This window comes from Ranitomeya variabilis, chromosome 1, assembly GCF_051348905.1.
Source record: "Ranitomeya variabilis isolate aRanVar5 chromosome 1, aRanVar5.hap1, whole genome shotgun sequence".
NCBI classification, from domain to species: Eukaryota; Metazoa; Chordata; class Amphibia; order Anura; family Dendrobatidae; genus Ranitomeya; species Ranitomeya variabilis.
In genome coordinates this window covers 392897880-392914351 of record NC_135232.1, presented here as the reverse complement: position 1 = coordinate 392914351, position 16472 = coordinate 392897880, and the positions used below count along the sequence as shown (strand labels likewise).

General features: G+C 46.3%; 1 protein-coding gene across 5 annotated transcripts in view; it reads right to left on the bottom strand.

Moving 5' to 3' along the window:
* DOCK8 (dedicator of cytokinesis 8) overlaps positions 1–16472 on the bottom strand; it is a 259998-nt gene that overhangs the window by 208380 nt on the left and 35146 nt on the right. For all 5 annotated transcript variants that reach the window (XM_077249094.1, XM_077249095.1, XM_077249096.1 and 2 more), the window contains exon 2: positions 8926–9025. In XM_077249094.1, the coding sequence (XP_077105209.1) occupies positions 8926–9025 (100 nt within the window). The remainder of the gene's footprint in view (positions 1–8925; positions 9026–16472) is intronic.

The following is a 16472-nucleotide window of genomic DNA, read 5'->3' as shown; positions in this document are numbered from 1 at the left end:
TTATACTCGAGTCATGGTCGGCAGTGGGGTCGGCGGGTGAGGGGGAGAGAGCAGTGTCGCATACTCACCTGGTCCCGGCGCTCCTAACGCTGTCCCATGGTCTCCCTCGCTGCAGCTCTTCCTCTATTCAGCGGTCACGTGGTACCGCTCATTAAAGTAATGAATATGGACAACACTCCCATAGGGGCGGAGCCGCATATTCATTACTGTAATGAGCGGTACCGGTGACCGCTCATTACAGGAAGAAGCTGCGGTACCATGGGACAGGCAGGGACAGTGTCAGGAGCGCCGGGACCAGGTGAGTATTTCATATTCACCTGTCCGCGCTCCATTCGCCGGGCGCCGCTCCATCTTCCCGTCCTCTTACAGTGACTGTGCAGGTCAGAGGGCGCGATGACGTATGAGTGTGCGCGCCGCCCTCTGCCTGAACAGTCAGTGAGGAGAGACAGGATGCTGAGGAGCAGCGGGCAGCGACGAGAGGTGAGTATGTGATTTATTTTTATTGCAGCAGCACTACATGCGGCACAATGCTATATGGAGCGTCTATGGGGCCATAAAGAACTGCATGGAGCATTATATGGGGCCATAACTGTATGGAGCATTATATGGGGCATCTATGGGGCCATAACTGTATGGAGCATTATATGGGGCATCTATGGGGCAAAAACTGTATGGAGCATTATATGGGGCCATAACTGCATGGAGCATTATATGGAGCATTATATGGGGCATTATATGGGGCCATAACTGTATGGAGCATTATATGGGGCCATAACTGGAAGGAGCATTATATGGGGCCATAACTGTATGGAGCATTATATGGGGCATTATATGGGGCCATAGCTGCATGGAGCATTATATGGGGCATCTATGGGGCCATAACTGCATGGAGCATTATATGGAGCATCTATGGGGCCATAACTGCATGGAGAATTATATGGGGCATCTATGGGGCCATAACTGCATGGAGCATTATATGGGGCATCTATGGGGCCATAAAGAACTGCATGGAGCATTATATGGGGCTCCTGATTCAATATGGATATTCAAAAACACTTAACCTACTGATGTCTCAATTAAATTTACTTTTATTGGTATCTATTTTTATTTTTGACATATACCGGTAGCTGCTGCATTTTCCACCCTAGGCTTATACTCGAGTCAATAAGTTTTCCCAGTTCTTTATTGCAAAATTAGGGGGGTCGGCTTATACTCGGGTCGGCTTATACTCGAGTATATACGGTATACAGTTGGTTGGTCACAGGGCAGCACTCACTACGCTCATATGCTACTCCAAGAAGGAATGGTTGTTATTGATAGTCCTCTTGGAACATTTGATGGTGGTAGGAGTGAAATTCTGTGCCCCCAAAGAATCTGGGGTAAGTGTCCGTGTACCACTCCCACGTTCTTCGCTATATTAGTGTAGTTCCAGCCTAAGAAAACATAAAGTGGCGGATTCATTAAGACAGACGTTGCTGCCTCCTAGAATGTTCTACATTTCTGCAGTAAGGTACATTACCAAAGTGGCGTAACTTATCATGATTTGACAGGCGGGCATAGACACCCCCTATGCTATGCCAATATTGGAGTAGCTGGCTGGGACCGGCCCGTAAACAGCAAATGCTTTTGCGCAAAAATACTGCGACTTTTTAAGGTTTTGTTACATCACAATTCTGGCACAAACACCTTAATGAATCTGTCACCAGAGTCTCCAAAGTTGAAATGTCATGTAAGGACCAGGACATACTGTAGAAGAAAATTATATAAACATTTCTTTCAGAGTTACAAGTCTGACAATGCTGGCTTTAAACTGAACATCTGCTTAAAATTCCTAAAGATTGGCATGCAGAGTGCTATAATTCTGTATGCTGAACTTGAAGCGCCAATTGTTATACACTATATCTTGAGTTTTATTGACATAAGTGATGTACCACTTAACCCTCAAAGTGTCAGTAAGAAATAATTTGGTATTAGAATAAACTGCAGTGTAACATGGCCCGGGGCGGTCCTGGCTGGGTGTGTGGACTTGTGCTGTGAGGGCGCATGTAACGGATGTTGCTGGTCTGCCAGGACCAGATGTTGGGCAGTTCAGTGAGAGAGTCCACCATTTGAAAATATACCTTTTACTGAATGGGAACTTGGTAGGGAATATATACACAGTCTTATGAACGTTTCCTTTACAACTTGAAGCATTTTCCACACAGTTTCCTTCCTTCATTTCTCTATTGTTCTCCTTTCCTCTTTACTCTCTCTAGTGGTCCTCTATATCCACTATTTTCTCACTACTAGAGTTGAGCGAATTTGTTCCGATTCTGTTCCCCTTAGGTGCCAGTATGGCCGAACGTAGCTTCAAGCTTTCTGACACTCTGAAGTTTCAGCCCGGGACAATTTATTTGTCTCTCGTACTCAGTCCTGTCTAGGCCCATTACCTTGCAAGCTGTGAACTCTAGACCATTCTCCTAGACGTCTTCTCCCAGGACCCGTCACTCTGTTTTAGTCACTTCTGCTCTGGATCTCGTCATCCCCTTTATTCGGTCTCCTCTCACTTGGGGTCACTCCAGAATGTGGCAATGCTCACCTTGGACCTTTCATTCCACTCACTATGCACTCCAGGCCCTATCTGCATCTCTCACAGGAAATTGTCACTTTCTTTGCAGCTCAGACTCTCCTACCCTGGGCTAGTCCCAACCGTTAACTCTAAATGTCCCTCTGGCCAAACCACACACACTAACAGTACAGCGAACACCTTTAACGTACATCACAAGTCACACTATACATCACAGTTCACATTGCATCACTTAACATTTTACAACAATTGTTTCTTCAAGAGAGAAACATGGGTCGTATGTCCATATCCTTAAATTAGTATAATAAACTTGGCACTCATCTTAATGTTCGATAGAAAAATTTAATGCGGTCCAGGGATAGTACATCAATTTCACAAACGTTTTAGTCATATGGCGACCTTCTTCAGTGTCCTAAACATATAGGTAAATACATGGTATCCATCAGGTATTAAAGTAACATAAAAAAGAAGGTCGCCATATGACCGAAACGTTTGTGAAATTGATGTACTATCTCTGAACCGCATTTAATTGTTCTATTGAACATTAAGTTGAGTGCCAAGTTGACTATACTATATTTCTGGTTTGGGACCCTACTTGAGCACCTACACAGCTGTGCCACGTCTTATCCTTATCACATATCCTTAAAGTGGTATAATCGGTTTGTAACATCAACACGTTATTGACACGGCCCATTATAACAATATACTGTAGACAATGGGGAAAATAAATATTTGATACATTGCCGATTTTGCAAATTTTCCCACCTACAAAGGACGAAGAAGTCTGAAATAGTTATCATAGGTACACTTCAACTGTGAGAGACAGAATCTAAAAATAAAAACTAGAAAATTACATTGTAACATTTTTAATTAATTAAATTACATTTTATTCCATGAACTAGGTATTTGATACAATAAAAAGCAGCAAACTTGCAAAGTCGGTATATATATATATATATATATATATATATATATATACATATTGTGGTGTAGTGACCCCTGTGGCAGCTAGGGGGCGCTCTGTGTGCTCCTTGGGATATGCATGGAGGCATATTTATCATTATAGTCGTGGTAAAACAGTGACTGGCAGTGTTGTGAATGGCCGATATGTGTCGCAGAGGGAGTCTGTGTGGTAAGTCTGATGCAATGTTGTTGTCCTGGGACCTGTAGTCCCTCAAGAGTTTGTATAGTGGTAAGGGAGACTTACTAGGCTAGTTGTGTGAGATGGGCGGGACAATCTAGCCACACATACACACTCCCACCTGTGGGAGTGGTTAGTACTATATAATGTGACTGAGGTCTGGTCACATGGGCTCTGAGTGTGGATCTGAATGGTCTGTGCTGGAAGGTCCTGGAGAGAGCCCCATGTGTTGGGAGTGTCGGCTTCCTGGAGAGCACATGGCAGGGGCTCTGGACCTCGCACAGACCAGGCTGTGGAACGGATGGAGATCCGTGTTGTACTGACTGGGGTCAGAGTGAGAATGTCGGAAGGATGTCTCTGGTGAAGAGAGATATCCGAGAACCTGTGCGGCAATGGCAGGTAACGAATGGAGATTCGTGTTGTACTGACCGGGGACAGAGAAAAGGAAAGACAGAGTGTGAATGTCTGCAGGATGCCTCTAAGGAAGAGAGGTATCCAAGAACCTGTGCGGCACCCACAGGTAACGGGAAGGAACCGTGTTGTACTGACCGGGGTCAGAGTGAAAGGAAGAGAGAGACATTGTGTCTGGGCACCTCTGAGGCCAAGGGGTGTCCAGGAACCTGTGAAGGTTGCCAACGGGTAACGGTCTGAAAACCGTGTGTAATGCTGACCGGGGTCAGAGACGAACTGTGGTAAAGTTGAATATGTCCAGATACTGTTCAAGCTGTTATTAAGTTCCTGTGGATGTGGTTTATGTTGTGCGAAATAAACCTAAAAGACTGTGTTTTTGATAGAAAACCGTACCTGAGTGCGTTAATCCCGTGCCAAGCGAGTGTCCCCCAAGACACGTAGTAGGCACTATGCTACAATATATATACACAGTTGTGCTCAAAAGTTTACATACCCCGGCAGAAATGTTGCTTTCTTAGCCTTTTTTCAGAGAATATAAATGATAACACCAAAACTTTTTCTCCACTCATGGTTAGTAGTTGGGTGAAGCCATTTATTGTCAAACTTCTGTGTTTTCTCTTTTTACATCATAATGACAACCCAAAACATCCAAATGACCCTGATCAAAAGTTCACATACCCTGGTGATTTTGGCCTGATAACATGCACAGAAGTTGACACAAATGGGTTTGAATGGCTACTAAAGGTAACATCCTCACCTGTGACCTGTTTGCTTGTAGTCAATGTGTGTGCATAAAAGCTGAGAGAGTTTCTGGGATCCAATACGAATAAAAACTGGGAAAGAAAAAGCGCAATAGGGTCTTAACCGATGACAATGGGGAGTCAGGAAAAAGAGGAGATACACTCACCTTGCTGAGTTGCTGATTGGCAACACAAACGGCATATAACAGCTGCTGCACAGATACCGGTCAAGAGGACGACCACAGGAATAAAAGACAAACAAATGGAGGTATCACTTATGCGCTGCTGAGATAATAATAATGTTTATTAAAACAGGTTAAAAGTAAACGCGTTTCGAGGTCACGCAGGACCTCTTCATCAGGACAAACCTTCCTGATGGTTTGTCCTGATGAAGAGGTCCTGCGTGACCTCGAAACGAATTTACTTTTAACCTGTTTTAATAAGTGTTTTTATTCTAAGGATATTCCATCTCAGCAGCGCATAAGTGATACCTCTGTTCGTTTCTCTTTTATTTCTGGGATCCAGACAGACACTTGCATCTTTCATCGAGCCACTGACATTTCTGGATTGTGAGCCATGGGGAAACAAAAGAATTGTCAATGGATCTACGGGAAAAGGTAGTTGAACTGTATAAAGCAGGAAAGGGATACAAAAAGATATCCAAGGAATTGTTAATGCCAGTCAGCAGCATTCAAACTGTGATTAACAAATGGAAAATCAGGGGCTCAGTAAAAACAAAACCACGGTCAGGTAGACCAACAAAGATGTCATCTACAACTGCCAGGAAAATTGTTCAGGATGCAAAGAAAAACTCACAAAGTGAAAAACAGGACTCTGAAAACTAGTGGTGTGGCTGTTTCAAGATGCACAATAAAGAGGCACTTGATGAAAAATGGGCTGCATAGTCAAGTCGCCAGAAGAAAGCCATTACTGCGCAAATGCCACAAAGTATCTAGACTACAAAATACAGCACAGAGACAAGCCTCAAAACTTCTGGAACAAGCTAATTTAGAGTGATGAGACCAAAATTTTACTTTTTGGTCACAACCACAAACGTTACATTTGGAGAGAGGTCAACAAGGCCTATGATGAAAGGAACACCATTCCTACTGTAAAGCACGGAGGTGGATCGCTGATGTTTTGGGGATGTTTGAGCTACAAAAGCACAGGAAACTTGGTCAAATTGAAGGAAAGATGAATGCAGCACATTATCAGCAAATACTGGAGGCAAATTTGCACTGATCAGCAGGGAAGCTGCGCATGGGACGTACTTGGACGTTCCAACATGACAATGATCCAAAACACAAGGCCACGTCGACCTGTCATTGGATACAGCAGAACAAAGTGAAGGTTCTGGAGTGGCCATCTCAGTCTCCTGACCTCAATATCATTGAGCCACTCTGGGGAGACCTCAAGAGCACAGTTCATGCTAGACAGCCTAGGAATTTGCAGGAACTGGAGGCTTTCTGCCGAGAAGAGTGGGCAGCTTTACCATCTGAAAAAATAAAGAACCTCATCCACAACTACCACAAAAGACTTCAAGCTGTCATTGATGTTAGAGGGGACAATACACGGTATTAAGAAATGGGGTATGTGAACTTTTGATCAGGGTTATTTGGATGTTTTGGGTTGTCATTATGATTTAAAAAGAGAAAATACAGTAGTTTGGCAACAAATGGCTTCACCCAACCACTAACCATGAGTGGAGAAAAAGTTTTGGTGTTATCATTCATATTCTCTGGAAAAAGGCCAAGAAAGCAAACATTTTGCCGGGGTATGTAAACTTTTGAGCACAACTGAATATACATATACACACACATATACACATTTTTTTTTTATAATTGGCACACTCGTATAAAAATATTAGTTTTCAATAGTAGGAAATTGCTCACTATGAATGACATCATCAACTGTACAATGATCCTGCATCTGTGACATCACTATTCTTATGCCATTATACAGACATGCAGCACTGTAGCGATTATCTTCCTCCTTTCTTCTTTAAGGGCTCTGTGCACATGTTCAGCAGATTACACTGGATAAAATATGTGCATTTTTACATGTGCTTTAGTTTTATTAGAATGGATAAATAGAGATGCAAAAATGCTGAAAGAATTGACATGCTTCAGATCTGAAAATAAGCAGCGTGTGCATGAGCTTTCAGAAATATTTCCTTGTACTGTAAAACTGTAGGTTTATTTGCTGGCAAACACAATGTGTGAACAGGCCCAAACAGAACATTTCCTACCATCTGCATTGCATTCTCCCTAGCAATATTGTCTCCCTCTGCCCATCACCATATTCTCTTATTGGCCCTATGTAGGATTATGTGAATGATTTAGTAGGCAGCTAAAGGGGCCCTGGCCAGGCGCTCCTACAGCATGGATGATACAGTCATATCTTTAGCTACCAACTTTCCTATAATGATACAGCTAGCCCCAAGAGTACAATCCATTATCACTCAACAAGCTACTTGGAGTCAACTGGTCCCAGTAAACAACGGCCATATGGGAAGCTGTCAAATTATTTATACAGGGTGGGCCACAAAAAGCAGACCCCTGTTTCTCTCAGGTTTCAATAGGATAATACTTGTAGGGCCTGTCTTTGATGGTCATACTAACCAATCAAAACTCAGATTACATTTTACCAGACTACTTAAAGAAATGAATGAGGGCCACCAAATCCTTCCCTGCCAGTTGAGTGGTACTGCATATGGTGGGAATAGTGTTGTAGGTGAACGTGTCCAACATGCCGTATGTGATCCAACAAAGAATTGTGGTAGCGGAGGCTTATGTTTGCAAAAAAACAATCACAGAAACACAACTCTGATTTGATGGTCAATTTCTGGACCGTCCCGTTACAGCAAATAGCAGTATACATTGTGTGGTGTAGAAGTGGCGTAACAAGGCTCCGTGACAGATGCCAAAAAAACAGACCACTATGTGTTGTTGCTGACATCCAAAAGAGGAATAAAAGAAGCTAGAGGAAATAGACACAAAAACGATCCCAGCAGACGCAGTCAGAACAACATGTCCACATATACTGAAATCCTAAAGCCATACAGGGGATCAGTAGAAGACCACTTTCACACTATTAGTAATTTACCTCAGTATGTGTAAGCCAAAACCAGGAGAGGAGCAATCAGGGGAAAAGTATAATAGAAACACATCACCACTTCTGTATTTATCACCCACTCCTGGTTTTGGCTTACACATACTGAGGTAAAATACTGACCAAATACTGAGCGTGTGACCAGGGCCTTAAAGGAAAGAGAGAAGCAGAAGCCTCTAAAGTATTGCAATTGGCTGCCGGATGCGACCCATTGAAGCTTGGTTCAAAAATGTGTTAATTACCTGAACTTACGTTATCATTTCAGACCGAAACATCAGAAACAAACTTGTGCACAAATATATATAACAACAGGGCACTTCTAAGGACACCACAAGGGCTGTTAACAAAGGTCAGGGCATATATACCACACATGAGATCTATGAGGAGGAGGAGAAGAGACAATACAGGGGATCGCAGGTGCCCAGCACAATACAGCAGCCCCCATTGGACTGTGGTAGAATATAAAATAGGATGCAGTCTATATACCCAGAATTCAGTTAGAGACCATCAAACACTGACAAGTAAAGTCATGTGGGCAGACCCAGGCATGGTATTACTATTTCATTTTAACTATTACTATTATTTAGTTGTTTTGTACTATCTATTGATCTTTTTATGTGATCTGCTTTGTTTCCTTTGTTTTTTCCGCACTTCCGACATGATTCAGAATATATTATCTATTGTTTTTCCTTCTTCTTCACTCTTCCTCTTCATTATTACCTATGATTACTAGCAATCGGAAATGGTCCTTAAGCTGCTGAGCCCCCCGCTATGCCTGAACATTGGTAGTTATGGATTTCTATATAGGCAGATTATGCCAGAAGGATACATTTCATGTAATTGTCATTTACTGATTGGCTTGGTGTAAAAGTTCTATTTATTAAGTCACCTATTGTATGTAAACCTGTCAGACTGTCAGTCATACATAGTACGGGAATTATAACGGCGATACTTACTAGCTGGAGGGCAGATGACGTGGGTGTACTGAGGCTTCGTTGATGTAAGAACCCAGTGCTATGAAGTGTGACATTTTTTCGCACTTCTGCTGAAGAATACCTTAAAAAGAAAACAAAAAGGAAAGGTTTGTAATTATTCACTAAGCAATTATGAGTTTTCCTGATCTACCACCATTTCATGCTGCGATGTCTGTATGATGGGGCTACTTCACCTACATATCAGATCATGTTTTTCACTTAGATGTAGGTGGGTTTTCCAGTTTATTGAATATATTGAACAAAAGCATAAAATGGTATCATACCAAACTCGATAATGCCCATCTTCTGCCGCTTCCTGGTCCTCCATGTGTATCTCTTTCCTGGCCTCTACTGATGACATTTTGACACCGACACAATTGCTGCAGACAGTGATTGGCTGCAGTGCTGACATGTCCATGACAAAAAGTCACATGATAAGCGAGTGTGCTAAGATAAAGTGTTATCGGAGCATGCTGGAGCGCTAATAGAGCATCTTCGGTGTGCTCTAATACTATGGTTGAGTCCGCTGCCTTTATGTCTCACAGCCACAACACATGTAGGGATAGCCTAACAAACAGGAAATCCCTGCATGCGTGCTCATCACTAGACTCAGCACTGAAGACAAAGATATAGAGACCTGTAGGAAACCCCAAATGTGGCTGCATTACAACTGCAGAGGATGAGTAATCTAATATATAATTGCCTAGAATACTACTTCCTGCAATTTGTGCCAACTTCCGTGGCTTTGTCCGGAGCTAATGTCCGGAGATAATGTCCGGAGCTAATGTCCGGAGCTAATGTCCGGAGATAAGTGACGTCACCAGTGTCCTACACCCAGGCAGAGCACAGGGGCCCCAGGCAGCATATGGGGCCCCAGGCAGAGCACAGTGGCCCCAGGCAGAGCACAGGGGCCCCAGGCAGCATATGGGGCAACAGGCAGAGCACAGTGGCCCCAGGCAGAGCACAGGGGCCCCAGGCAGAACATGGGGCCCCAGGCAGAGCACAGGGGCCCCAGGCAGAGCACAGGGGCCCCAGGCAGCATATGGGGCCCCAGGCAGCATATGGGGCCCCAGGAAGAGCACAGTGGTCCCAGGCAGAGCACAGGGGCCCCAGGCAGAACATGGGGCCCCAGGCAGAGCACAGGGGCCCCAGGCAGCATATGGGGCCCCAGGCAGAGCACAGGGGCCCCAGGCAGAGCACAGTGGCCCCAGGCAGCATATGGGGCCCCAGGCAGAGCACAGTGGCCCCAGGCAGAGCACAGGGGCCCCAGGCAGCATATGGGGCCCCAGGCAGAGCACAGTGGTCCCAGGCAGAGCACAGGGGCCCCAGGCAGCTTATGGGGCCCCAGGCAGAGCACAGTGGCCCCAGGCAGAACATGGGGCCCCAGGCAGAGCACAGTGGCCCCAGGCAGAGCACAGGGGCCCCAGGCAGAACATGGGGCCCCAGGCAGAGCACAGGGGCCCCAGGCAGAGCACAGGGGCCCCAGGCAGAGCACAGGGGCCCCAGGCAGCATATGGGGCCCCAGGCAGAGCACAGGGGCCCCAGGCAGCATATGGGGCCCCAGGCAGAGCACAGTGGCCCCAGGCAGAGCACACACCAAATCGGAGGCCGAGGGGCCCCGCCAACCAAATCGGAGGCCGAGGAGCCCCGCCCACCAAATCGAAGGCCGAGCGGCCCCACCCACCAAATCGGAGGCCGAGGGTCCCCGCCCACCAAAGCGGAGGCCGAGGGACCCCGCCCACCAAAGCGGAGGCCGAGGGGCCCCGCCCACCAAAGCGGAGGCCGAGGGTCCCCGACCACCAAATCGGAGGCCGAGGGTCCCCGCCCACCAAAGCGGAGGCCGAGGGGCCCCGACCACCACATCGGAGGCCGAGGGTCCCCGCCCACCAAATCGGAGGCCGAGGGGCCCCGCCCACCAAATCGGAGGCCGAGGGGCCCCGCCCACCAAATCGGAGGCCGAGGGGCCCCGCCCACCAAATCGGAGGCAGAGGGGCCCCGCCCACCAAATCGGAGGCCGAGGGGCCCCGCCCACCAAATCGGAGGCCGAGGGGCCCCGCCCACCAAATCGGAGGCCGGGGGCCCCGCCCACCAAATCGGAGGCCGAGGGGCCCCGCCCACCACATCGGAGGCCGATGGGCCCCGCCCACCAAATCGGAGGCCGAGGGTCCCCGCCCACCAAATCGGAGGCCGAGGGTCCCCGCCCACCAAATCGGAGGCCAAGGGTCCTCGCCCACCAAATCGGAGGCCGAGGGGCCCCGCCCACCAAATCGGAGGCCGAGGGGCCCGGCCCCGCCCACCAAAGTGGAGGCAGAGGGACCCCGCCCACCAAATCGGAGGCCGTGGGGCCCCGCCAACCAAATCGGAGGCCGAGGGTCCCCGCCCACCAAATTATTCTTACATTTGAATAAATAAAGTATATATGGATTCTAGACTCCCGATTCTTTAGAATCGGGCTGCCATCTAGTATGACTATAACTGTGTTTGTGATTCAAGAATTTTTGAAAGGTACAAAATGTATTTAATTGAGTATAGAATGACAACAAATCCAGATTTTACCACGGATCCATCATACGACGGATGAAACGGAAGGCCATCCGTCACAATCCATCGCTAATACAAGTCTATGAGAAAAAAAACGGATCCAGCACCAACATTTGCTGGATCCATTTTTGTCACAAAACGACAGATTGTGACGGAAAAAAAGATGGAAGTGTGAAAGATGCCTTGGGCTACTTTCACACATCAGATTTTTGCCGTCAGGCACAATCCGGCGAGTTTTGAAAAAAAAACTGATGTTTTTTTTGTTCCGCCGGATCCGTTTTTCTCATAGAGTTGTATTAGCACTGGATTGTGCCTGAAGGCCACACGTTTCATCCGTTTTGTGCCGGATCCTCTCTCTCTCTTGCATCAGTTTTTCACAATTTGCAACGGATCCGGTTTTGAAAAAAATTCAACGGATCCTGCCTAACAGCAAAAAAACTGATGTGTGAAAGTAGCCCAAGGCCTCTTTCACACTTCAGTCTTTTTGTTTCCGTCACAATCTGTCGTTTTGTGAAAAAAAGGGATCCAGCAAATGTTGGTGCTGGATCCGTTTTTTTCTCATAGACTTGTATTAGCGATGGATTGTGACAGATGGCCTTCTGTTTCATCCGTTGTATGACGGATCCGTGGTAAAATCTGTGTCCGTCGGGCAGAGACAACGCACATAGAAACTTTTTTTGTGTAAGGCTACTTTCACACTAGCGTTAACTGCATTCCGTCACAATGCGTCGTTTTGCCGAAAAAACGCATCCTGCAAAAGTGTTTGCAGGATGCGTTTTTTTCACCATTGATTAACATGAAGCGACGCATTGTGACGGATTGCCATACGTCGCACCCGTCGTGCGACGGATGCGTCGTGCAGTGGCGGACCGTCGGGAGCAAAAAACGCTACATGTAACGTTTTTTTGCTCACAACGGTCCTTTTTTTCCGACCGCGCATGCGCGGCCGGAACTCCGACCCCGCCTCCCCGCACTTCCCTGCACCTCACAATGGGGCAGCGGATGCGCTGGAAAAATGCATCCGCTGCCCCCGTTGTGTGGCGGAGACAACGCTAGCGTCGGGAACGTCGGCCCGACGCACAGCGACGAGCCGAGCCCGACGCTAGTGTGAAAGTAGCCTTAGTTGGAAAATCGCGCAGCGACAAATCCTACACTGTCCGTCGTAGGCTATAATGGAAGCCTATGGACGCAGGATCTGTCGCTGTGTGTCAAAAGCAGGAATCCAGCGACGGACTCCGTTTTTTTCAAACTGAGCATGCCTGGAAGGATTTCTGATACTTTTCCATTCAGGGAAAAATCTCTCTCTCTCTCTCTCTCTCTAATTTTTTTCCTAAAAATTCAGGCAGCACCTGCTTTGACTGATCCGTCAAAAAAACGGATCCAGTGCATCAGTTTTTCACAAACTGATCCGTCTTTTCAACACTTTAACGGATTGTGACTGATTGTAAAAGACGGAAGTGTGAAAGAGGCCTATGCGACTCAGGTCAGATACAGAAATGTCCTATCTTGGTCTGTCCAAGAAGTAAGCAAAGGAAAGAACCTGCGGGGGACTCAGTTGCTTGCACTTACATTTACAGTATATTTTTATTATATCTTTTCATGGGACTACACTGAAGATGTGCCACTGATATAATGTAAAGTAGTTAGTGTACAGCTTGTATAACTGCAAATTTGGTGTGCCCTCTAAATAACTCAACATACAGCCATTAATGTGTAAACCGCGGGCAACAAAAGTGAGTACACCCCCTAAGTGCCCAGTAGTCTCTTAACTTGATATACCATGCTCATAATGCAACTAATATGTTATAGAAAAACATTGATATATTTACTTCTGTCTAAAGCTACATTGACACAGGCAGATCTCTGACCAATCAGACATGTTTTAGAGATTACAAAATTGGTCTGAGTTACGGTAGCTATTTACGCCAACAGATATTTTTGTCTATTTATCTCTTGTATTCATCCTAAAATAAAACTCTCCTATTCTTTATAATTAAATTGTCTTTCAGGTATCCGCTTACATGCTACCTTCCTTGTGTTTAGCAGAGATTTTTTTTTAAAGATTTTAGATCAATTTTTCAGCAGATGAGTCAGATTTCAATAAAATCAAACAAGCATTTAGACACCCTAAGTTTGGCCTAGTTAGATAGAAATTTGAGAGAGCCCCTGCTAGACATCTTTGGCGACAGCTTATCTCTAGAGATCAAAAGGATTGGAAGTACGAAATCAGATATACTGGATCCTTATCTCATCCAACATTATCTGTTAGGGGACCCTATGCACATTAAAACTATATCTACAAGTTCAGCCAATGTGTATGATGGACTTAAGAATGGTCTGATTAGCTTAACCTTCACCATCCATGCTTATTTTAAAGCCAAGATTTTAGATGTCGGGCCACAAATACACATTGGTTGAAGGAAATGCTGCATGGTGGCTCAGTGGTTAGCACTGCAGCTTTGCAGACCTGGAGTCATGGGTTCAAATCCCACCTTGGACAACATCTGCAAGGATTTTGTATGTTCTCCCCGTGTTTGTGTGGGTTTACCCGGGGTACTCTGGTTTCCTCCAACACTCCAAAGACATACTGATAGGGGATTTAGATTGTGAGCCCCATTGGGGACAGTGATGATAATGTATGTGTGCAAACTGTAAAGCGCTACTTAATATGTTGGCGCTATATAAAAATAAAGATTATTATTATTAAAGGGAACCTGTCACCACGTTTTTGGAAGATGGGATAAAAATAGCGTTAAATAGGGGCAGAGGTGGGCATTACATTAGTGTGTTTGTTATGCGTTTATTACCCACCTAAGTTGCCGAAATACCTTTGCAAAGTCTCCGTTTTCGCCTGTCAATCAGGCTGGTCTGGTCTAAAGGGCGTGTTGTCTTCCCCCAGATTTTGCGTAGTTTTCCGTTGGTGGCGTAGTGGTGTGCGCATGCCCAAGGTCCCGAATCCTCTGCCAGGGGATTTAAAAAAGCGCGCTGTTCGTGATTTCATTGGTGATCGGTGGGCGCGGCCATCTTCCTTTGGCCGCGCGTGCGCAGAAGCGGCGCTCTGCTGGCCGCGGCTTCAGGAAAATGGCTGCGGGATGCCGCGCGTGCGCAGATGGATATCGCGGCGGCCATTTTCCTGAAGCCGCGGCCAGCAGAGCGCCGCTTCTGCGCACGCGCGGCCAAAGGAAGATGGCCGCGCCCACCGATCACCAAGGAAATAACGAACAGCGCGCTCTTTTAAATCCCCTGGCAGTGGATTCGGGACCTTGGGCATGCGCACACCACTACGCCACCAACGGAAAACTACGCAAAATCTGGGGGAAGACAACACGCCCTTTTGACCAGACCAGCCTGATTGACAGGCGAAAACGGAGACTTTGCAAAGGTATTTCGGCAACTTAGGTGGGTAATAAACGCATAACAAACACACTAATGTAACGCCCACCTCTGCCCCTATTTAACGCTATTTTTATCCCATCTTCCAAAAACGTGGTGACAGGTTCCCTTTAATAAGCCATTTTCCCTCCCCTGTCTCATGTGACTCATTAGTGCTACAAGGTCTCAGGTGTGAATGGGGAGCAGGCGTGTAAAATTTGGTGTTATCCTTCTCACACTGGTCACTGGAAGTACACCATGGCACCTTATGGCAAAGAACTGTCTGAAGATCTGAACAAAAGATTTGTTTCTCTACATAAAGATGGCCTAGGCTATAAGAAGATTACCAACGCACTGACACTGAGCAGCAGCACAGTGGCCAAGACCATACAGACAGGTTCCACTCAGAACTGGCCTCGCCATGGTCGACCAAGGAGGTTGAGTGCATGTGGTCAGCGTCATATCCAGAGGGTATCTTTTCAAAATAGATTTATGGGTGCTGCCAGCATTGCTGCAGAGGTTAAAGGGGTGGAGGTCAGCCTGTCAGTCCTCAGACTGCATCAAATATGACTGCATGGCTGTTGACTCAGAAGGAAGCCTCTTCTAAGGATTATTGTAACACCACTGCCTGTGTCCCTGCATGGCTTCCCATCCTCAACCATGCAGGGACACCGACTTATTCACCACTCCTGGCTGTGCTGTAAGCTTCTTTTCTGCTACTTGCTGATCATGTTTCCTGGCAGCATGCTTGAGGCACAGGAACTTCATTCTTAAAGAGATAGTGCGTGCACTCCTAATGTGTCCTGAGCCAATTGCTGGGAGACACGTAGTAGTTAAGGCACCTCCACCTGTTGGGAGGTGCCTGAAAAACATTCTCCTTTAGTGTTGTGCAACTACAAAGTTGCTAGGTCCTGTCCTGTCTCTGAACTCTGAACCTGTTTTCCCTGGGTCTGTATGCCCAGGCCTGAACCCTGAACATGTTTTCTCTGGGTCCATATACCCAGACCTGAACCTGTTTTCCTGGGGCTTTATGCCCAGAACTGAACCTGTTTCCCTGGGTCTGTATGCCCAGACCTGTACCCTGAACCTGTGTCTGATCTAGTCTGAATTAGGACCTATCCCTGAACCTGTTTGAAACTAAATCTGAATTTTTTTCCCTAAACCTGCTTTGTCTGTACCAGTACCTATCTCTTAGCCTGCAGTCTGTATCAGCACCTATCGGTAAACCTGCAGTGCCTAAACCAATACCTTTCTTCAAACCTGTAGCGCAGAGGTGTCAAACTGCATTCCTCGAGGGCCGCCAACAGGTCATGTTTTCAGGATTTCCTTAGCATTCCACAAGGTGCTGGAATCATTCTGTGCAGGTGATTAAATTATCACCTGTGCAATACAAGGAAATCCTGAAACACATGACCTGTTGGCGGCCTTCGAGGAATGCAGTTTGACAACTCTGCTGTAGCGTCTAAATTAGTACCTATCTCTATTCAGTTGTTGCTATGCAACATTAGTGATTTGTGTGTACAGTTGCTACTTCATTGTAAGTACCCTGTGTAACCAGTCCTTGTGTTTGTTCTGTGTGTACCTGACCCTGTCTGTTCTATGTGACCCTGCTCTTT